At 41.5% G+C, this 23,221-nt stretch overlaps 1 protein-coding gene across 1 annotated transcript in view; it reads right to left on the bottom strand.

The window, feature by feature from the left end:
* The window catches only part of MEP1A (meprin A subunit alpha), a 36,397-nt gene extending 29,851 nt beyond the window's left edge, over window positions 1-6,546 (bottom strand). Inside the window, exons 1-5 of the mRNA XM_040473700.1 lie at window positions 6,478-6,546; window positions 6,368-6,392; window positions 6,229-6,279; window positions 2,004-2,044; window positions 1,235-1,310 (exon numbers count right to left, since the gene is read on the bottom strand). Coding sequence (XP_040329634.1) covers window positions 1,235-1,310; window positions 2,004-2,044; window positions 6,229-6,279; window positions 6,368-6,392; window positions 6,478-6,546 — 262 coding nt within the window. The remainder of the gene's footprint in view (window positions 1-1,234; window positions 1,311-2,003; window positions 2,045-6,228; window positions 6,280-6,367; window positions 6,393-6,477) is intronic.
* Window positions 6,547-23,221: the final 16,675 nt, after the last annotated feature.

Here is a 23,221-nt window from a genome sequence, read left to right as displayed (position 1 = left end):
AAACATGAATAGACACTTCTCTAAAGAAGACATCCAGATGGCCAACAGGCACACAAAAAGATGCTCAACGTTGCTCCTCATCAGGGAAATACAAATCAAAACCACACTCAGATACCACCTCACGCCAGTCAGAGTGGCTAAAATGAACAAATCAGGAGATAATAGAAGCTGGCGAGGATGTGGAGAAACGGGAACCCTCTTGCACTGTTGGTGGGAATGCAAACTGGTGCAGCCACTCTGGAAAACAGTGTGCAGGTTCCTCAAAAAATTAAAAATAGACCTACCCTATGGCCCAGCAGTAGCACTGCTAGGAATTTATCCAAGGGATACAGGAGTACTGATGCATAGGGGCGCTTGTACCCCAATGTTTATAGCAGCACTTTCAACAATAGCCAAATTATGGGAAGAGCCTAAATGTCCATCAACTGATGAATGGATAAAGAAGTTGTGGTTTATATACACAATGGAGTACTACTTGACAATGAGAAAGAATGAAATCTGGCCTTTTGTAGCAACGTGGATAGAACTAGAGAGTGTTATGCTAAGTGAAATAAGTCATACAGAGAAAGACACCATATGTTTTCACTCTTATGTGGATCCTGAGAAACTTAACAGAAGACCATGGGGGAGGGGAAGGAGAAAAAAAAAAGAGGTTAGAGAGAGAGGGAGGCAAACCATATGAGACTCTTAAAAACTGAGAACAAACTGAGGGTTGATGGGAGGTGGGGGGGGGGGTGGGTGATGGCTATTGAGGAGGGCACCTGTTGGGATGAGCACTGGGTGTTGTATGGAAACCAATTTGACAATAAATTTCATATTTAAACAAAAAAAAAAGAAAGAAAAAGAAAATACTGACACGAACATAAAAAAAGTAAATTAATTAAAAAAAAAAATAAAGTGTAAGTTTTTCACCGTGGTGAAGCCAAATTATATTTCATTGTATTTTTGTTCTTTATGGTGCCCTTGGTTTTATTAACATGTAATGTGTTATGCATTTTTAAATTGTTATTTGATATTCTGTAATTTTTAAAATTACCTCTTGTATCTCCAACCAGTTAAGCTGCCCTGGTGTCAGTGTAATGTCATACATTCCATTCCAAGGGATAAAGTACCATCAGGACGTGGAACCCCTCATATGCAATGGTGTTATTCCCAATCTGAAGCTGATGAACAGGAGGAGTGGGGAGGGAGAAGAGTAAAACCCAAAGTGTCCAATTAAAACAATTAATATTACCCAAATTGTCAGCCAGAATGTAAGGGATGGGGAACTTCCATCTGGTGTTAGGGTCTCTCAGGCCATTTCTGGAGTTCTGTGGAAACAAGGCAAAGATGGAAAAAGGAAAATTTTCACACCACAAACAACCTGTCGTACAATTTCAAACAGCTTAATCACATTTGTCTTCTGATGACCAAAGTGATTGAAGTTCATTGTAGACAATTTGGAAACTTCAGAGAAATTATTAAGGACAAAATTTAAAAGACCTACAATTTCTAAAAGTTGAGATAGTCACTTTAAGCATATTGGTGAATTGGGGCAACTGGGTGGCTCAGTCGGTTAAGCATACAACTTTGGCTCAGGTCATGATCTCACGGCTTGTGAGTTCAAGCCCCGTGTTGGGCTCTGTGCTGACAGCTCAGAGCCTGAGCCTGCTTCGGATTCTGTGTCTCTTTCTCTCTCTCTCTGCCCCTCCCCTGCTTGTGTTCTGTCTCTGTCTCTCAAAAATAGGTACATATATTGGTGCATTTCCTTCTCTCATTCACTTACTGGGAAAAATAAGTGAACATGTAATATGGTAATTATAGACTCTTTGTACTGTTTACTTATTTTTCATCTGTTTTTGTCATCATCGACCACAGTTGAAGCCCCTGTGGGTACAGGTGATAGATTAGATTCTTTCATGTCCTCCACAGTGCCCATGCCAGGGCTGGACACAGCAGAGGCTCCCAGTCATAAAAAACAGCCAGTACTGAGGATCGTCATTATGTCCTTAACAGGTACTCACCCTTAGGAGGATGTCCCCTTGAAAGAGATCCAAGCCTTCAGCTAGATGCAGATTTAAAAAATATATATATTTGAGTGAGCATTACTAAAAGGCATTTCTCATAATAAAATTAATCTTTTCCATTGTAAATCTTTCAGTGTTCATGTGATAAAAGTCACTTTGAAATAGGCAAAACTTCCTCTAATTGAGTAAATGTAAACAACCCATAAATATTATGTCTTATCACATCCTTGGTCTCATTTTGCAACAAGAAACCTGGTCCAAGAATCTTAAAAGTAAGCAATGAATTAGAAGGCATCTTTTTGATCATTGACTCCAAATCTCTCATACTTGAGGAGGGCACAAGGGAATCTTGAGACAGGAAGTAAGGCACTAGGTGGTCAACAGTTGAGGGAGCTTGAGAACTCCTGACTTGCTTTTCAGGGCACTCTCTGCTATTGTTCCAACCTTCTTCATGACTGTAGGTAAATGGGTTGATTTTTCTCTGTCCCATGAATAAACAATGGTACTCTCCAAAGCCAAACTCAAGATAATGCCCTTGCAATAAAGACCAGGCAAATATGGATAAATCCACTCAAACTGTATCTCCAAATATCTATCAGGAGCTTAGCACGATAAAATTTCTCCCTGATGGTATCCTTTGAGTCTGGCCTCATTGTGTTTCTGAAAATAGGATTCTTAAAAGGGAAGACCCTTGTGGGGAAAATTATGAGCACGTAAAAGAATGTCTCTTCTTATCATAACCCTTATATTTGATAAGCAGCCTCCCCTGTAAAACACAAAGGACTTCAAACAGGGTCGGTAGATTATTTCATTGTGAGAACAGTTCCTGATTTACAGCTGGGAAACCAAGCTAGAGAATTATCACCACAGCCTCACATGGTAACAAAGGTCCCATTTGACAAAGCTGATGGCTCGTTCATGATCAAGGACACCCCTGGGGTTGTAGGTATTAGGAGAAGCTATGGTTTCACTTCCTAATGACTAAGGCTACCCTTGTATCATCCCTTTCCCCATGCACACATCTCTCTCTTTTTTTTTTTAGTTTATTTATTTATCTTGAGAGAGAGTGTGTGTGTGAGGGACAGAAAGAAAGGGAGAGAGAGACAATTCCAAGCAGGACCACACCATCAGCACAGAGACCAGTGCAGGGCTTGAACCCATGACTTGCAAGATCGCGACCTGAGCTGAAGTCAAGAGTCAGACACTCAACCAACTGAGCCACCCAGGTGCCCCTCCATGCACACATTTCCTAACCTCCATAAGCCTAACCTATGTATACAATCACAGTACAATTAAACAAAAACAAATAGCAATGACACGACTGCCTCATCGGTGTAGAATTGCCTTTTTGATAGAGGTAGTATGTGCTGGTCTATCCCCTCTCTGCCTTAGGCATGTCATGACCAAAGCATACATTTCCTGACACCTGGTTTGGATTAGGGATGCAGGTGAGAGCTGGACTTTTCCAGAGTGATATGAACAAGCCCATTCAGACCTTGGCGCCCAGGCTGGTCAGCATAGATGAGGTCATGGAGGTATGAGAGAGTAGAGCAGCTGGGGGGAGGAATTCTCAAAGAAGCACATATCCCTTAAAAAGAAGCCTCAGGAGATTCACTACCCAAGTTGCTCGTGCAGCATATATATTTATTAAGTGCCTAATGTGTCCCAGACTTTGTTCTACCTGCTGGGGATGTAACGGAATAAAACAAAGCCCTCAAGGAGGTGATATTCTTGACTGGGGAGGGAGGAGAGACACACAAATAAATGAACTTGAGTAGCAGATGGAGAAAAGAGCAATAAAAGAAAAAAAGAACAACAGGGGGAAAGTGTTGAGGCAGGGGAGGGTTCACATTTTATAAAGGGTGGTCAGGGGAGGCTTCCCTGAGAAGGTGGCATTTAAGCAGAAATCTGATGGAATGGGGAATAAAGGAAGAGTATTGAGGGCAAAGGCAACAGCAAATAGAAATGAGGAAAGCCTTGATGTCTCAGAGCAGCTTTCCAAACTTTAGCCTGAGAATCCCCTGAGGGCTTCTTAAACACAGATGGTGGAGCCTACCCTCAGGGCTTCTCAGTCAGCAAGTCTGGGGCAGGGCCGGAGGAGAATTTTCGTTTCTAATAAGTTCTCTGGCGATGCTAATGCTTCTGGCTGGGGGACCACACACTGAGGACCACCTTTGTAGAGGAATAGCTATGAGGTCAGGGTGGCTGGAAAATCCAAGTAATTAAGGGAGAAAGTAGGAAAAAAAAAAAAAAAAAGGAGAGATCAGACGGCTGGCCAAGTTCAGCTCTTCTCAAACTTTAATGTGAAGGGAATCAGCTGGGGTCTGTAAAAAGGGAGGTGGGGGTGAGACCCAAGATGCTGCATTTCTAGGAAAGCTCCTAGGTGGTTCAAGTGATACTGACCTGCAGAACACATTTGGGGAATCAAGGTTCCAGGGGCTTTATTCTGTGTTGGACAAGATGTCAACCAGCACTGGTCAGTGTTGGGAGATTGGAAGATCGGATCAGAGAAGTGACGTGGCCCGAATCATATCAGAAGGAGAGCTCTGTCTACTTTGGGAGGAAGAGCCTTGTGCAGGGTGAGGGCAGGAAGGGAAGAACAGTTATGAGGCCACCGCAAGAACCTGGCCAGACCCAGATGCCTTAGAGCAACACAGGTAAAGGGAAAGTGCTCAAAAGTCACAACTCGTGATATAATTTGATGGCAGATCTAATAGCATTTGCTGATAGATGGTGTGCATGTTGGGAGACAGATAAGAGTTGGGGCAGCTCTGAGGATCTGAGCCTACTGATCCAGATGGGGGGAATTTCTTTAAGTGAAATGAAAAGTCTGAAAAAAAGCAAATCTTGGGATAGAAAGGTTAAATTGTGAGGCATGGAGACAAGATAGGTAAAAAGGTAACAATTTCCGGTGTGTGGTTTCTCCCGAACAGTTTTTGTGATGTAGGATCTGGCTATGTAGCTAACCCTAACAATCCTAGCAGCTTGGTTGGAATGACCTAAAGAGAGAAAAAAACCCACATGGTAAAATTTCTTCATTGGAGTCACACAGCTCAGAGCGGGTGGTAGAGATGAAAACAATGGCTCTAAGATAGAAGAATGATCTTGTCTAGAAAAATAAGGATGTGATAAGGAAAAAACTCTAACTCTAGTGCCAGCCCTGTTTTAAAATACAGCCGATCCTCTCAGGTACATACACCTCGATCGCCTGATCAAACAGAGATGATTTCATGCCTGGCTCTGAAGTCTTGGGACCCGTTCACCCATTTACCTTACCGAACTATTTCTTTAAAACTATTTCAAGCTCTTCCAATTATATATCAACTAGCCTCCCTTTCCTGTAAATGGGACAAAGCCACAGAAATTTGACTTTTAGCTGTGGGTTTTTCCAGTTTTGTAGTCTGCAAATAGTACTGGGTTGAGTTAGAAGAACTGAAGGTGAGCCCCATCATTGCCATCTGTGATCTGGGCAGATCACCTCCACCACAAGGAGCTTCCTGTCCCTTCTTGCAAAATGAAAATTAGCGCTTACTCTATTACAGGCTTTGGCAATTGGATAGGAAAGCTCTTGATAAGGTATTTAGGATCGTGAATATCTGTTTCCCGCCGATCCTAACCAAACATACCCAGAATGTAAAGGCTTCTCCTTCATTTTAGAAACAGGACAAGAGAGAGAAAAGCTTCTCTCTCCTCTTGGTAATGGACCAGATTGCTGGAGTTCTTCAATAAAAGTGTTTGTAGCCAAGATGTTGAAATGGAATACCTTTACACTCTTCTCTAAATCCTAAGCAAACAGGTGTTAATGACTATGACACACCAGTAGAGGGGCTGGGTCCCCCCCACCAACTAAATATAGCCCTAGGCATATATTACATGTACATACAATATATATATATATATATATATATATATATATAGCAAGAAGAATAATCATCTACTTTTCTTTCCTTTTTTCAAAATAAAGACAGGAACACTGAAATTTTTGTAAACAAAAATAATGTTATATGTTTCTAAATCCATGGAGCACTCACTAGTTTCTCTAGAAAATGTGGTCTATCATTTCCATTTTTCAGAAACTTAGCAAATTCCAAAGAAACACCAATAGATATTTCTCCCCTAAAGTTACCCAATACTCTTATAATGGAGATAAGAGCTGTTCAGCAATTGTATCATAAGATTTAAAATTATTTCAAGGCATTAATAATGCAGAAATTATACCCACCAAAATTGATTTCTGAAATATCCCTCTGTTCATCAAAATCTTCATCATGCACTGTCAAAAGTAGGGAAAAATTCTTATTAATCTTGCTGAACAAAAGAAAGTTCAGAAACACTCTCTATGCATTTCAATGGATTCTTACCATTTCCTTTAGAGAGATGTTTAATCTGAAAGAAATAAATATACAGAAAATGGGTAACATATACCAGAATTAATATTTCTGAACACTCATAACAGAAGAACTCTACTTACAGATACAGCTGCTATGTGGGCACAAAACAAGATGAAAGACAGAACACAAGTGGATCTAATCCAAATCATTGTTGCAAGTGAACACATTTAGCAAATACACCTTGTGATAAATACTTTTCGGACCTTGCCCTGGCCGTCATTTTAGAAACTTTGACCCTCACATATGTACTGTGGCATTAAAAAAAAATAACCAAAGGAAATGTCATTGATCCTTTTAAGAACAGATACCAAGTTTAACATAAAATCTCCAGCTCCCCAGACCAGGGAAAGGTTTGAAAAGGATAATATTGAGATGAATATATAAAAACCTGTAACATTTCCATACACCAGCAATAACATTCCTATATAGCAGCAAAAACTGTTCATGTAATATAACAGATAAAAAAAAACCCATTCCACAGTATAAATCAAAACAATCTATAAAATATCTATAAAGTACTTAAATCCAATAAAAATAATTAAAATTTTATGGAAATGTTTTGAGCAATTATCAGAGGACATAGATCTATTCACACACACACACACACACACACACACACACACACATATTTATATCTACAAAATATTCATGAATGGGAAGACTTCATGTAATAAAGATGGTCATTATTTTGATATTTGTCTATAAATTAAGTGATTTTCCAATAAAAATCTTGCCAAGTTTCTTGTGAAACTTGATGAACTGACAAACCCTTTCTGAAATTTACATGAAAAAGTAAACTTCCAACAGTAGATCAGAAAACTGAAAAGAAAGAACAAGGAGAAAGAACTGCCCTAATGGAATATCAAGAATTTTTTGAAGTTATAGTAGAGAGTGTGTTATTGCCAAAAAAGACAGAAAAATTAGTCTACAGAATGGAATAGACTATCCAAACAGATGCAAGACTATATGGGAATTTCACATGACAGGAGCCAAAAAGTCCATAGGGAAACTTTAGTCTTTCAACAGTAATGTGGGGACAACAGCATTTCCATATGAGGAAAAAATTAAATTCATACACCATTCATACACACACACGCACACACACACACACACACACACACACACACACACAAACTGAATAGATTAAAGATGTATATACAAAAATCTAAACTTTGAAAAAATATAGGAAAAAATGCTTTTAACCTTGAGGTAAGAAAATATTGCTTAAACAATAAAAAAAAAAACCATATAAAGTATAGTAAGTTTGACTATATCAGGATTTAAAATTTTTGTGACAAAAGACACAACAGTATAGTTAAAAGATCGGCCACAGATGGAAGAAGACTTTGATACTGCATATAATTGAGTGAGAGTAAGTTATCCAGGGTATATAAAGGAATACCTACAAATAAATATGAAATAGAGAGAGAGATGATCCGAGAGAAAAACGGGCAAAGTGTGAACACAAAATTCACCACAAACCTCCCAAATGTCCAATAAACATGTAAAAAGATTTTCAACCTCACAAGTAATCAGAAAAATATCAGTTTTTTTTAATGTTTATTTATTTTTGAGACAGAGAGAGACAGAGCATGAACGGGGGAGGGGCAGAGAGAGAGGGAGACACAGAATCGGAAGCAGGCTCCAGGCTCTGAGCCATCAGCACAGAGCCCGACGCAGGACTCGAACTCACAGACCGTGAGATCGTGACCTGAGCTGAAGTCGGACGCTTGACCGACTGAGCCACCCAGACGCCCCAAAAAATATCGGTTTAAATAACAATGAATGCTACCTCAAGCTCAGATTGGCGTAAATGAAGAAGGCTGGCCATACCAAATGTCAACAAGAAAGTGAGGAAATAGGAAATCTTACACATTGCTGGCAGACCAGCAATCGATGCTATCTAGTAAGTTGAAATGTGCATAGTTTACAAGCTAAAAACTCCACTTCCAGTTATATACTCTAAATAGAGATTCACAGACGTGTATACAAAGTACCATATAACGAAGTACCATATCATTGTGGGTTGTTTTTTTTTTTTTTTTGTAATAGTAAAGAACTGGAAAAATGTATTTATACTGGGAGAAAGAAAGTACCAGTCATGCACGGATAAATGTTCAACAACCAGATCTCAGAGGGAACAAGCTTTTAGGTGTAGCGTTTGTTGATTTCCTGGCTGTAAATATCCCTACCAGGGTTAATTTCAAGCTACCAACACTATGCCACCGAATGCAGTGTGGGGAAGAGGTGTTCAGTATGGGCTGTACCTGCCCCAGCACAGGACTGTGTATATTTACATGCCCTCCGACTCTTGCATGCAGGACGTATGACAGTCTCTGATATCAGCAATCTTCAAGGTCCAGGGCCTGCCTGTCTCCATCTCAGACCTACTTTGTGGGCAGGTGGGCCAGTCCTGTGGTCAGAAGAGCACTTCCTGTCAGAAAAGCATTTCCGCAGGCAGAGAGTGGGCTTCCGGAGCAATAAAACAGGAGGCATGACAGCCCGGAGTCAGCCTTGGATGGGCAGAGATCTGCGACGGACTTCCTTGTCACTGCAGCCATCGAGTGTGAGGTCGTAAGGGTGGGTAGAGAGCCATTGCCCACACTCTCGAACCACGGGAAGCCACCAGTGTTCTCAAAAAGAACCCGAACTTGCCCAATGGCTAAAGATGGCTTAGGTCAGCAAATGCAATCTTGATGATTAAAAAAGGGGGGTGGGGAGGGACTAGATAAACAGGAGACTTCATGAGAAACATAAACTTTGTGAGAATAATTGGCTCTGAGTATAAGAGAGGAAAACACAGGAGGCTTTAATTTCTTGAATGTATGGTTTAATTTTTCTCAAATTTTGAAGCAACTAAAAGAATGAATATTTGTTCGTTCCGAAGCCAGGAAGCAGGGGTTTAGGACTTTGCTATTTGTTTTCTAAAGAAAAGGGCAACACTCTTGCCTTGGTCCCCCTCCTGCTAAAATCTCTCCTGTTAGCTTTTCAAACAGGCACTTGCGGGGCTGTTGAATTCTCCCCACCTTTCCCTGCCTCCCGATGTGCATTTATCGTTCCCTTCCTTCTTATCCTTATCTAAACAATATACTCTAACAACGGCTCTGGGAATCGGATGGACAGGAACTCAAATCCCACTTCTGCCGTTGACTAGCTGTGCCATTTTGAGCACCTGCTTTCCGTGTCTGAAATGGACAGCAGTGCCTAGTTAAGCTGCTGTAAGGATTGAAAGATAACCTACGGAAACCACAGGCACCAGAAACCTAGGAAGCGCTCAGTAAGCTATAGGTCTTTCCCACCGTACACACTGCCTTCTGGCAAAAGACAGGCCATAAGAACACGAAAGCCCAGCACACTCCTTGCTCAGCCGAACATCCACTGATGGGATCATAGGTCTTCGGCAGACACAACCTGTCTCTAACGACTTTCTTTTCATGATCTTGACTGCGGACGTTAATCAGTTACCAGCTGTTTGCAATCCTAGGCACTTCATGTCCCGGAGTGTCAAGTGAGCAAGGCTGGAGTCTTAAGTCCCAGGTTTAAAGAGTTTATGGCTTTGCAGTTCAAAGCTAGATCAGGCGCTCCACAGGGCAAGGGTCACATTTTACTTTCCGTACCTGCTCCGGTGTCTAGCGCACAGTAGGCACTTTGTAATCATGTGGGATGAAATACAGTAAGATGGGATTTTCTCTGAAGCTATTGGGTGCAGCGGTTTGCTTTGATCTCAGGGAGGACGTTTCATAAACTGACCGATTGAGAAAGTGCTGTGACGATTGGAAGAGAAAAGCCAGTGGCAGGTGGGGCCAGGGAAGCCGTCCCCCGTTTGTCCCACACCCTCTCGCCTCGTCCAAGCGGAGGCCAGGACCCCCCTCCAGACCGGCAAAGTCCTATCCCCCCAGGCCCTTCTCAGGGATGCTCCCTGCCCTCTGCCTCCTCCACGTGCCCCTTTCTGCTTCACTCACTGAGCTTGCCCTCAACAGACTATCAGTCCATCGGTTAACCTCTGACACAACTGCCTTTGCTGTTGCTCCAGGCGATCGACGTGTAACCGGGGCTCAAAGGTGCTCAGAGCAAGAACTGGCAAACTGTCTAAGTGAGCGGCAGCAGCAACTGTCGTGTCCACAGCTTTTACTGTGGGCCAGACGCTGTTCCGCAGATCTAAAGTATAGCTATTCCTTGAATCCCCACAACAATTCCGTGAAGCAGGCACTCCTCTCATGCCCATGGTAAAGACTAAAACACTGACACAGAAAGATGAAGAGACCTGACCAAACCCACAGGGCTCCTGGCAATGTTCCTAAAATACCACCTGTGAGTCAGCTGTTTCTACCTACAGCTACAGCCCAGGCGAGAGGCTCGGCCATCAGGCCGCAGCATGTAGGGCCCCCATTCCAATAGCGTCCGTCTCCAACCTTTTACTAAGAAGACTTAGCCGCTAGGAAAACAGCTATAGTATCTTTCAAAAGCACCCTAGAAAGTCTTTTAAAGTACAGATTCCTGGGGCACCTGGATGGCTCAGGCAGGCAAGCCTCCGGCTCTTGGTTTTCGGCTCAGGTCATGATCTCGAGGTTCGTGAGTTCAAGCCCCGCATCGGGCTCTGTGCTGACAGGTGTGGAGCCTGCTTGGGATTCTCTCTCTCTCCCCTCTCTCTCTCTCCCTCTGCCCCTCCCCCACTTGCACTGTCTCTCTCAAAATAAATAAATAAACATGGCTGGGCCTGGGACTTGGAAATTCTAATTCAGGCCAGGGGTAAGAGCCAGGAATCTACCTGAGGGTGACAGCCAGGTAGTCTATGGAAGACACTTTGATAAACAGGACCCTGGGGAATTGACAATAACCAGATGCTTCCATTCTGACTGTGGTTAGTAGTTAGCTTACACCCAGCTCCTTTTTAATAAAAAAAAAAAAAAAAAAAATCAAAAGATCATAGCAGCCTCCAGTTTTTCCTAGCAGGGACATATACAATATTAAGAATTAGAAAGATCTTTGGTGCAGAAATCCACTTCAGAACATGTCCAGGAACAGCCTCTCTGGGGTGCAGCTTGAAATTTTGCATTTTTAACAAGCATGACGGTGAATCCTATATGGAAAATATGAGACCCACTGATCTGTACAGGCAACTCCACGTTGCCCTGTAACCAAGACCAATCCCAGTGGCCTCCATTGGAGAGCCAAGTAGAGACGTCCTACTATCCTGGGCACTGAGACCCCTGATAAGCTACTCTCCGTATCTAGGTCGGCATTCAGTGGGTTTGGTTTCAGCTTTTCCTCCTTTGTAGGATCAAAAGAGCATACAGTCACCCATCTTTCATGCTGTGGGGAAGAATCAGATAAGAGACTTACTTTTCTGTTTGCCGATTCCCTTCCTACGTATTGAAGTTGAAACACACTCAGCGGAAAGATACAGGATTGCCCCTGATTTTAGGAAAAATCTATAACCTCTGCTAATTACAAAGATCATTACTGCCCAAGAGGCCAGGTTAGACCATGGCATCTAGGAGGAAGACCAAACACATGGGAATTACTGAGTAAAGGGAACACCATTGGGATGGGCTTTCCTTTAAAAGGAAACGTGGTTCTAAAGAGGAAGAGTTCGGGTTTCTAGTGTCAAATGACAAACGTAAAACAACTGAGCAATAAGTTTGATGTCCCTTATCCAAGGGAAATAATCCACAGATGGGGGTGGGGGCACTGTGGCTCACGAACAGTGGCGTGCTCCTCCCGAGGGATTTTGGGCAAGAGCATGTTCCACAAAGCATTGGAAGTGGCAACACAGAAACAGGGCATGATCGACTGGGGTCGCATATCTGACCTTATTTAGATCGAGGAACAAGAAATAAGCATAAAGCCTGAGGTCAGCTTGTTGGCTGGAGACTGGTTGACTGGATACATTGCATTTCTGGTCACGTGGAGCATTTACAGGATCACAGAAGTTCCGTTTACTGGGCAAGAGTGGCTCCATCTGGGCTTGGAAATTTATTTCGACACTACTGTCCTTGAAGTTAGGGTACAGAGAAACAAGCTTAAATTGCAAAAGGGATGCTTAATTATTAGATACAAAGACCTTCCTGGCCATCTGAGGATTTTGGGGCTCTAAAGTGTTTTAAGGAGGGAGACAGTGTTAGTCATTGAGAATAACACCAAAGCTACAGGGTAGGGTGAGTCACGTGTGGACAGATGAAATTCTTCAGAAAGAGATGCTGTCAGAGAAAGAATGGGTGAGGCTTGGCTTGAGGATTTTTCTTTGTCCTGGGAGAGGTCATTCAGTTTCAGAGGTCATTTAATGGAAGCAAGATGATGGTAAGTCACACACGTAACTCAATCCAGAGAACAAGGTCAATCGTTTTAGAAGACAAATGGGAATTATAATCCCATTTCCCCTTGAAAACCACAAAATTGTTTTGGGGACAGCAGATTCTCTTATGCAAGTGGCCATCTCCTATTTTCAGGGCCAGTCGCAATATCTGACACCTTAATAGGAATCTGAGTTAGCACAGGGGAAGGTATCAGGAGGACCTATGTGGGGGCATTACTGGAAATTCTGAGAGTAATTAGTCACAGTAAATAGATGAGCTAAGAGGTCTTCCTGACATTCATCTGTCAGGTCTGCTCACATTCATATGCTGAATCAAATTTTTAAACATAAATTCATCTTCTAATTACCAATGGCGAGAGCAGGAAGACTACAGTGGCAGCCACTTTGCAAAACACGCATGAAGACAGCTCTACACAAACATGCAAGCAAGGATGCCAGTCACTGACGTCCTGTGAATGGATGGGCTAAGTGACGCTACATAACAGGAAAGGAAGAAAACTAGCCGTCCCTTAGGTTTTTTAATAGAATTTCTGGGAAAAGCACTTTGCTAACTGCCTACAAAGTTTCCTAATTTGAGCGCCATTTCTTCTTATCCAAATAAGAGCGATTATGATGATACTAACCAGATGACTTATTAGGCACTTATGACCTGGCACTGTGTAAGATGCTTTACATAAGCTAATTCATTCAATTCTCATAGCAATCCCATAAGGCAAAAACTGTTGTCCTCATTTTATAAGCCTGAGCTCAGAGAGGTTGTATATAGTACCCAGAACCTGAAAAATTTCAAAACAGAGAAATGAGCTTAGTAACGTGGTTCTCTTTCCAGGGCAGTTTCCTTCTTAGCTGATTAGCTAGACCACCATATCGGGTTCATTCATTCCTTTGTTCATCCATGCATTTGTCCACAATTCCTTTATTGAGCACGTCCTCTGTGCCAGGCATTGTCTTAGGCATTAGGAAAACACCCGTGAACCAGACAGACACTGTCCTTGCCCTCATGGAGCTTAGATAGAGGAGAACATCATGGGGAGGCAAGCATCTCTCAGCGTTACTAGTAGATCCCAAGGTAAAGATGGGCCAAAGGGAAATAGATGAACAAATCATGATGTATTTACTGCTCACATAGATCACAGCAGACTTCTACTAAAATAAAATAGAATGCACAATAAAACACTGTCACCATTGAGTACTCCTAAACAATGAAAAAACAATTGGACTATTGGCACACACAAGAACATGGATAAACCTCAAAAGCGTGATGCTGAGCTCCCAAAGTCAGATACAAGACCATATGTTGTATGACTCCACTTATATAAAACACCAGAAGAAGCAAAACTATAGTAGTAGAATCCAAATCAGCAGTTGCCAGGGACCAAAGGATGGCGGTAGAAGGAGACGGACTACCAAGGACAGAAAGAAACTTGCGGGAGTAATGAAAATATTCTATATCCTGACTGTGTTGGTGGTTGTGTAACCGTATAAGTTTGTCAAAAATCAAGGCGTTGTACACTTAAAACTGGCAGATTTTGTTGTATGTAAATTATATGTCAATAAGACTGACTTTTAAAAAAAAATCAGGGGGGGCGCCTTGGTGGCGCAGTCGGTTAAGCGTCCGACTTCAGCCAGGTCACGATCTCGCGGTCCGTGAGTTCGAGCCCCGCGCCAGGCTCTGGGCTGATGGCTCAGGGCCTGGAGCCTGTTTCCGATTCTGTGTCTCCCTCTCTCTCTGCCCCTCCCCCGTTCATGCTCTGTCTCCCTCTGTCCCAAAAATAAATAAACGTTGAAAAAAAATTTTTTTAATAAAAAAAAAAAAATCAGGAACCCTGGTGTTCACATCCTATCTCTTCCACTAACGCACCAGATGACATTGGGCAGAATAGTCTATGTTTGGATTTATTCTTCAAAAATATGGGGCTAATGAGACGTGTTCTCCCTCTTTTACTACTAGGTCAAGGGAATTTTAAATGTGGAGAAATGTTTTACCATGTATCAAATGCTTTATCAATACGTAATTTAACTGTTATTGTTTCCGCACTGAGGCCTATCTCCATGGAGGAATGCCATCTCCATTCCCAGAGGCCTAGAATGAATTTAATTTGATAGGTTTCTTAACAGCCTCTGAGCCTCAGGCAGGATTTCATAGTCCTGAGTCCACATGTTTTAGAGAAGACTCAACCATCTGCTTTGGATTTGGACCATCAAGTTACTGAGCGAATGGAAACAACGTTGTTCCGATGCTTTTGCCCAATCACCACGCATCCCTACGTAGTTAACAAGTCCGTATCCAGACAAGTCTGTCTGGATAAGAGACAAATGCTGAGGGTGGATCCCCAGATTCTGGCCACAAAACCAAAAGAGCAATTGATGGTTGGCTGTATGTTTAGAAAAGCTCTTGATTCTCATCCCGGGATCTATCGCTTCACCGCCAACTATTTTCCCAAAGAAACAGAACTGCTCTATTCTCAATTCTGAAAACAATTCTTATGCTATTCATCTTTATTTATTTAATGTATTTATTTAGTTTAACATGTCACTGAGTTTGCAGTTACTCACATAGAAGGAACATGAATCCACCTTGACACAGTAACCATCCAGCTGGTATTTGATCCAGTTACCAAAATGCACTTGGGTCCATGGTGGATGCTAAGGAGAAAACCAAGAAGAACCTTGCACATTTTTGTCCTCAAGGCCCTTAAACTTAGCTTTTCCTGAGAGTTCAGCCTTTTCATTTACTGGATCAGGAAAAAATATATATATTTATAGCGTGGTAACGCGTACATTATGAAGTATATAATATTTAAAGTTTAAAAATATATTAAAAAGAAGAGAAAAGTCACCATAAGTCTCACTTTTGACATAGTCAGTTATCTTTCATTTAAAAAAATTTTGTATAGGGGCGCCTGGATGGCTCAGTCGGTTAAGCGGCCGACTTTGGCTCAGGTCATGATCTCGTGGTCCGTGAGTTCGAGCCCCGCGTCCGGCTCTGTGCTGATAGCTCAGAGCCTAGAGCCTGTTTCAGATTCTGTGTCCCCCTCTCTCTGACCCTCCCCCGTTCATGCTCTGTCTCTGTCTCAAAAAAATAAATAAATGTTAAAAAAAATTTTTTTTAAATAAAATAAAAAATTTTGTATATATATATTATATATGTATATATAGTGTATACATATATTATATATGTATATATGGTATATATGTATATAAATATATATATAATAGTGACATAAATTTTTATTCACTTAGTTTTTGGTCATCAAAATTTTCTTTAAAGGAAATATTGAGTTAGAATTTCATCTATTTTTGCTAAATTATCCTTCTTGAGAGCATATATCAGTGCTCAGTTTTCCCTCAACTGGCTCTCACCAATGAACAGCCCCACCCAAAACAACAACAACAATAACAACAACAAAAAACTGTGGCATCTTCAGATACCTCAGCTTTTGAAAAATAATATCTATTCAGTTTTGTTGTAAAATTAATTTATAGTTACAAACTTACTAGTTTCTTTTATAAACTTAATTAGTAGTTATTCAGTATGAAAGACTGGAAAACACTGTAGGAAAATGCTAACTTTAATCCCACTACCCAAAATAATCAGTTAGCATCTTAGTATATGTCCTAGAATTTTCTCCATGCTTTCTTTTTTTTTTTTTTTTTTTTTTTTTGTACAAATGTTAGTTATATTACATTCATAGCCTGGCTTATAAATGTTTCCCCATGTCGATAGATATTCTTTAACAAAATGCCTTTCCGGGGCTACATATAGTTCCATTGAATGGATATACTGGCTTTAACTAATGAAGTTTGTGTTGTAGATAGAGTGGTTATTTTCAGTTGATTTTGCTTATCATGGTCAATACTACAGTAAATATCTGCGTTTGCAATTGTATGTACTTCATGTTATTGCCTTAGAACAAATTCCAATAAGTGGAATTGCTGAGTTGATGTATTGAGTTGTTTTATTTATTTATTTATTTATTTATTTTTGAGGAAGGTAATTTTAAGAGAATCTCTAATTTCCTCACCCTCTGAAACCACGTCACAGAAAGGTGAAGGTGATTCAAAGTCCGTTAGCCAAAGACCCAAAGAATGCAGAATTAGCCCTTTAGGAGGGAAACAGGACAGGACTTTTCAAGGCATCATAGAAAGATTCTGAACTCACCTTCTCCCACAGACACACTGAATCTACAACTACATATGGATCAATTCCCTCTAGAAAAGATGTAAAAACTAGCTGAACAACTCTTTCACAACAAAGAGTAAGAAGTCTACATCCAGATGCATAGGAGTGACAGAGACATAGTCTCGCCCCACACGCCACCCACGGTGTGGCAATGCACAATCAGGAAGTGTCTCATGAATCTGGAACTTCTCCCTGAGATCTGAGGGGTTTGTGCCCCACATCAGGCACTCCAGCCCTTGGAACCTGCAGTGAAAGGAGGAATCCCCAAAATGTCTGGCTTTGAAAACCAATGGGGCTCCTGTCCGGGAGATACATTTCTTAAAGCGCTTGTGCACAGACTCACTCACCCCAGAGACCAGTGCAAAAGCAGCACTTTAAAAAGTACCCAGATTATACATGAAGGAGATTCATTTGTTGATCTTAAAGCATCTGCCAGAGGAGCAGAGGCCTGTTGAGGCTCTCTCCAGGGATGGAGGCAATGGCAGGAATAATTTTTGTGCTCTCTCTCTATCTTGATAGTGTCAGTGGGCATGCCCCAGCCCTGTGCTCTCCCACAACCCTGCCCTGCTAAAGGTGGTGGGCATGTGCAGCCCACACAGGGGATGCTCCTTGATTGCCTGGCTCTGGATCAAGGGGCTTGTATTCCTGGGCCCCAGAAGACTGTAACTATAAATGGAGAGATAGTTTTTGTCAGGCTAACATCCCCACGATGCTACGTAAGCAGCAGACAAAAACTATGCCCCCTTTTCTACGAAAAAGACCTACTTTCTTGTCTTGGAGCTTCAATCTGAAAGGCAGAATTCAGGTTTTCCAGGTATCTATTGGCTATGGAGGAGATCTCGGGGAATATAGGCTGGGAAGTGCCAGGTTTGTGATCTCTCTTGGCCGTGCTACATCTCCTGCTATCTTCCAGAAAGGAGCTTTTTACCCAAGGAACATCTCCAGCTCTCCTGATCTGGAGGCCACCAGGGGTGACTGTGGGACTTATCATGGTCAATCCTACAGTAAATATCTGCATTTGCAATTGTATGTACTGTATATATTTGCAGGATTGTCTATATTTGCATACTTTAAAAGCTTCTGCTAAGGTCTGGCTTCCAATCAACCTGAAACGAGGTGCTGAGATATATCTTGCCCGTCCCTTTGAAAACTTGATAGGTCTTGGCACACCCTCAACAACTGGACCTATTAAGTATAAATCAACCTGCATAGGCAATCACAAAGGCTTAAGAGACAACCAAGAGCTAGGGCAAAGTTGAAAGATAAGGCTCATCTCCTATACAAGGCCGTTCCTTGAAGACTGAAAGAGGTAGCTGTTTCGCCTAATACACAGAAATAAACACGGAGAGAAAAGCAAAATGAGGAAACAGAGGGATATGTTCCAAATGAAAGAATAAGATGAAACCTCAGGAAAAAATAATAATAATGAAGCAGAGAGAAGTAATTTACCTGATAAAGAGTTTAAAGTAGGGGCGCCTGGGTGGCTCAGTCAGTTAAGCGTCCGAATTCGGCTCAGGTCATGCTCTCACAGTCCGTGGGTTCGAGCCCCGTGTCGGGCTCTGTGCTGACAGCTCACAGCCTGGAGCCTGTTTCAGACTCTGTGTCTCCCTTTTTCTCTGACCCTCCCCTGTTCATGCTCTCTCTCTCTCTCTCTGTGTGTCTCAAAAATAAATAAAATGTTAAAAAAAAAAAAGAGTTAAAGTAATGGTCATAAAAATGTTTACCGAACTTGACCGAATGGATGAACACAGTGAGAACTTCAACAGAGACAGAAAACGTAAGAAAACACCGAACAAGCCACAAAGCTGAAGAAGACAATAACTAAACCAAAAAATACACTAGAAATATTCAATAGCAAACTGATGAAGCAGAAGAAAGGATCAGTTACCTAGAATACAAGGCAGTGGAACTCACCCAAACAGAGCCCCAGAAAGAGACAAAGAATTTAAAACAGTGAAGATAGCTTAAGAGACTGATAGGAAAACATCAAGCAGAATAACATTTGCATTATAGGGTTCGAAGAAAAAGGAGAAGGAGAAGGAGGAGGAGGAGGAGGAGGAGGAGGAAGAGAAGGAGAAGGAGAAGGAGGAGTAGGAGAAGGAGGAGGAGGAGGAGGAGGAGGAGGAGGAGGAGGAGGAGAAGGAGAAGGAAAAGAGAAAGGAAGGGATAGAAAGCTTATTTGAAGAAATAATGCCTGAAAACGTCCCTCACCCAGGTGGGGAAGGAAACAGACATCAGATGCAAGAATGTCAGAAAGTTCCAAAGAAGATGAACCCCAAATAATTCACACCAGAGCACATTAAAATTAAACTTAAAAGTTAAAGAGAAAATCATAAAAGCAGCAAGGGAAAAAAGCTTGCTACGTACAAAGCAGCCCGTGGGACTATCAGTAGTGTGTTTTAGCAGAAACTTTGCAAGCCAGAGAGTGGCACGGTGTCCTCAAAGTGCTGGAAGGGAAAAACTTCCAGCTGAGAATACTCTACCCGGCAAGGTTATCATTCAGAATTGAAGGAGAGATAGAGCTTTCCAGGTTTAAAAAAAAAAAAAAAATGCTAATGGAGTTTATTACCGTTAAACTAGCCTTACAAGAAATGTTAAAGGGACTTCTTTAAGCTGAAAACAAAGGGCATTAATTAATAAGACAAAAACATATGAAAGTATAAATCTCACCAGCAAAAGTAAATATACAGTAAAGGTAGTGAATTAATCACTTATAAAGCTAGAATGAAGGTTAAAAGACAAAAGTAGTAAAAATAACTATAACCACAATAAACAGCTAAGGGATACAAAAAAATATAAAGATGTAAAATGTGACTTCAGAAACATAAAATGGGGGAGGGGGGTAAACATGAAGAGTTTTAGAATGCATTTAAACTTATATCACTATCAACTTAGAATAGACTGCATATATTATAGGGGGTGAGCCTCATGGTAACCAGAAAACAAAAACCTATAGGAGATACACAAAAGTTGAGAAAGGGATCTAAGCCTAACACTAAAGAAATCATCAAATCGCAAGGGAAAAGAACAAGAGAAAAAGAACAGCCAAAAAACAATTAACAAAATAGCAGTAAGTACATACCTATCAATAATTACTTTAAATTTTGAAAAAAACATTTATTTATTTTTGAGAGAGAGAGAGAGAGAGAGACAAAGCGGAGCAGGGGAGGAACAGAGAGAGAGGGAGACACAGAATGTGAAGCAGGCTCCAGGCTCCGAGGTGCCAGCACAGAGGCCGATGCGGGGCTCGAACCCACAGACTGCGAGATCATGACCTGAGCCAAAGTCGGGTGCTCAACTGACTGAGCCACCCAGGTACCCCAATCCAGCTTTTAAATTCACCTGTGTCTGATGCCACAGTCCATGTTCTATCTGCTTTATCCCCTTCACTCTAGGAGGGGGAAATGGGGACTAGTTCAAGTGTGATTTGAGACACTATATTCAGCCCTTCTGGGCCCCAAGACATGTTCTTTATCAGATGTCTCAGTTCCTGAAAATCCACTATTAAACAATCTTGGTCCAATGTTCCAAAGTCTTCTCCTTTGGTCTTGATCTTCTATTCCCCGTCTGTTACCATCCACCCAATGGCCCCCAACAAGAACGTTAGGAACAATTCTTGCCTTTTCCTTCTCCCAGAAATTAATGGCAGTAGGGGTGTGGATTCGCCTTCATAACCAACTCTCAAAACCATCTGCTTGCCACCCTTCCGGAGAGCCTCCACCCCGTCTCAGATGAGTATAACCACTCCCTTGCATGACTGCATCAGCCTCCTAACCTGCCTCTCCACCAATTCACTCTATGTGGGGTGGGAAACATCAAGAATGTTTAAGGAATGCAGAACAGTAGGGTATTAATACACATTTTCACATTTGCCATACCTTCTATAGGTATTTCTCTTGATATGTATGCCTGTGTGGTTACTGAGCATGTTAACTCTGTTTTCATGAAAGGTCTTCATGTCTTGTCAGGACATTAGGGTTTGATGCTTTATGGTTTGACTTCTTTGAGCTTTGGTTTCCTTACCTGTAAAATGATGTTATACCTTGATGATATAGCACCTCAAATTCGAAGGTTCTATGATGTCCTGAATAAACTTAACCGCCCGCTTTCAAAATTTTATTTACTTTTATAATCCAATGCTAGGGATTCAGTGTGTACTTTGGTGAAGGCTATCTGTCCTGTTTAGACTGGAACTTCGTGACAGAAATCCCTTTGTTGTTCTACAGTCCACCAGGGGGCGCCGACTTTCTAGCAAATTGGACATCAGCGCCTTGGCTTCACAGAAATCATCTCCTACATTTCAGGAACATTTCAGCGAGCACAGCATTATAAACAACTTAAGATAATTGTTAGTACAAATTGATTTCAATGTTTTAAAAAGAGCATCTCCACAACGGGTTGAATTTGTTATTTTCCCCATGATACTGGAGTTATGAAATATATGAAATTTGTATGAAGTTGAACTGGAGGTTCTATTCCAAACTCAAGACAATCTCCATTCCTTAGCCATGTTCCTACTTAATGTCTGTATTTCCCACTTACTTCTGCTGGATCTACCTTGGAGGGTTTCATGGAGATTAATTTAAAGGATATGAAAATGGCTACTCAAGTATGTTGTTATTAGGCAGGAGTTTATTGCTGAAAAACCAAGACTCGGGATGTGTGTTAATTGTTTTAACTATAATTAGACATATCTAGAAGAAAAAAGTAAAGCGAAATCATAACAAATCCAGTGGGGTTTTTTTTTCCTTGAAATCCATTCATTTGAAATCCCCATCGGATAGAAGAAAGGTACCCACATAAACAGCATGTCTGTGTTCAGCAGCATCACAGTTTTGATGCTACAAGGTGGTTTAACCAAAATAAGGACATTGAGTCAAATACTTTCATTATAAAAACGATTCTGGACACAATTCTTCATAAAAACAACAAAATACTTTGGAGAGCAAATAAGCCGTTTTGAGGGAAGATTCTTCTAACCATTGAGAGAAGTTGATTCAAGGATGCATGTTTATGGGCTTTAGGTAAATGATAATGGGGTCTGGCGGTGGGGGTGCAGTAATGATGGAGGATTGGGCGAAGCGGGTAGGGATAAGGAAGGGGAAGAGAGAGGGGTGTGGAGACCAATGGGAGGGGGTCGGAGGAAGGCAAACAAACTGGTCAAAGGGACCCTCTAGGCAGGCAAACGTTGTTAGCACTTCAGACACGAGAGAGCAGCCGCCAAGCAAACTGGACACAACAGGGTTCCAAAAGGTCCACCAAAAAGCAAAGCAGCCACCCAGAAGGATGGTCAGGGCATTGGGAGAAGATGTGAGAGATGATGGCCATAGGACTTGTTATATGACGTGGTACAATTAGTTGAAAAATATGGGCTTTTTCAATATGGGTTTGAATGACCTTGAGAACATTGGTTCACATCTCCAAGCCTCAGTTTCTTCAACTGTAAAATGAGGAGAGTTAATACCTACCTCTCAGTGTTGTTGTAAGGATTTAATAAATTAACAAATATGAAGCTATACATGGTAAGTACTACAAAAACATCACCATTATCATGATCCTCTCTTTCTCTTTATCATCCTTTTTATCTTTTTAAAAAAATTTTTTTAGTGTTTATTTATTTTTGAGAGAGACAGAGTGTAAGTGTGGGAGGGGCAGAGAGAGAGGGAGACACAGAATCCGAAGCAGGCTCCAGGCTCCAAGCCGTCAGCACAGAGCCCAACGCGGGGCTTGAACTCACAAACTGTGAGATCATGACCTGAGTCAAAGTCAGACGCCCAACCAACTGAGCCACCCAGGAGCCCCATTATCGTGTTCTTTTTTTTTTTTTTTTTAATAAGAGAGAGACACAGAGACAGAGAGAGAGGGAGTGGGGGAGGGACAGAGGGGGAGAGAGAGAGAGAATCTCAAGCAGGCTCCATGCTGAGCTCCATCCCATGACCATGGGATGATTACCTGAGCTCAAACCAAGAGTTGGGCACTCAACTCACTGAGCCACCCAGGCACCCTATAATTTTTATGTTTATCATTATCCCCACGTATTGTTTTCCTTCTAAGGCCTATTGATGAAAGCCTTTAAGTGGGTGTCCTATGTGCCTTCCCACGCGTGAAAACTAAATTGAAAACAAAACTCTGTTAAAACTTAGCATACACCTTCCCTGTGACCAAGCGATTCCCCTCCCAGGTATTTACCAAAGAGAAATGAAAATATGTGGAAATAAAAAGTCATGTACCCACTGTTCATTGCAATTTTTTATTGTAGTAAAAGCATTCAACATTAGATCTATGCATTTAGCAAAATTTTAAGTGTAAAATATTGTTAACGTAG

This window comes from Herpailurus yagouaroundi, unplaced genomic scaffold (assembly GCF_014898765.1).
Source record: "Herpailurus yagouaroundi ecotype Mexico unplaced genomic scaffold, PumYag 139, whole genome shotgun sequence".
NCBI classification, from domain to species: Eukaryota; Metazoa; Chordata; class Mammalia; order Carnivora; family Felidae; genus Herpailurus; species Herpailurus yagouaroundi.
The sequence above is the reverse complement of the archived record's forward strand: the minus strand, read 5'-3'. Positions and strand labels throughout refer to the sequence as shown.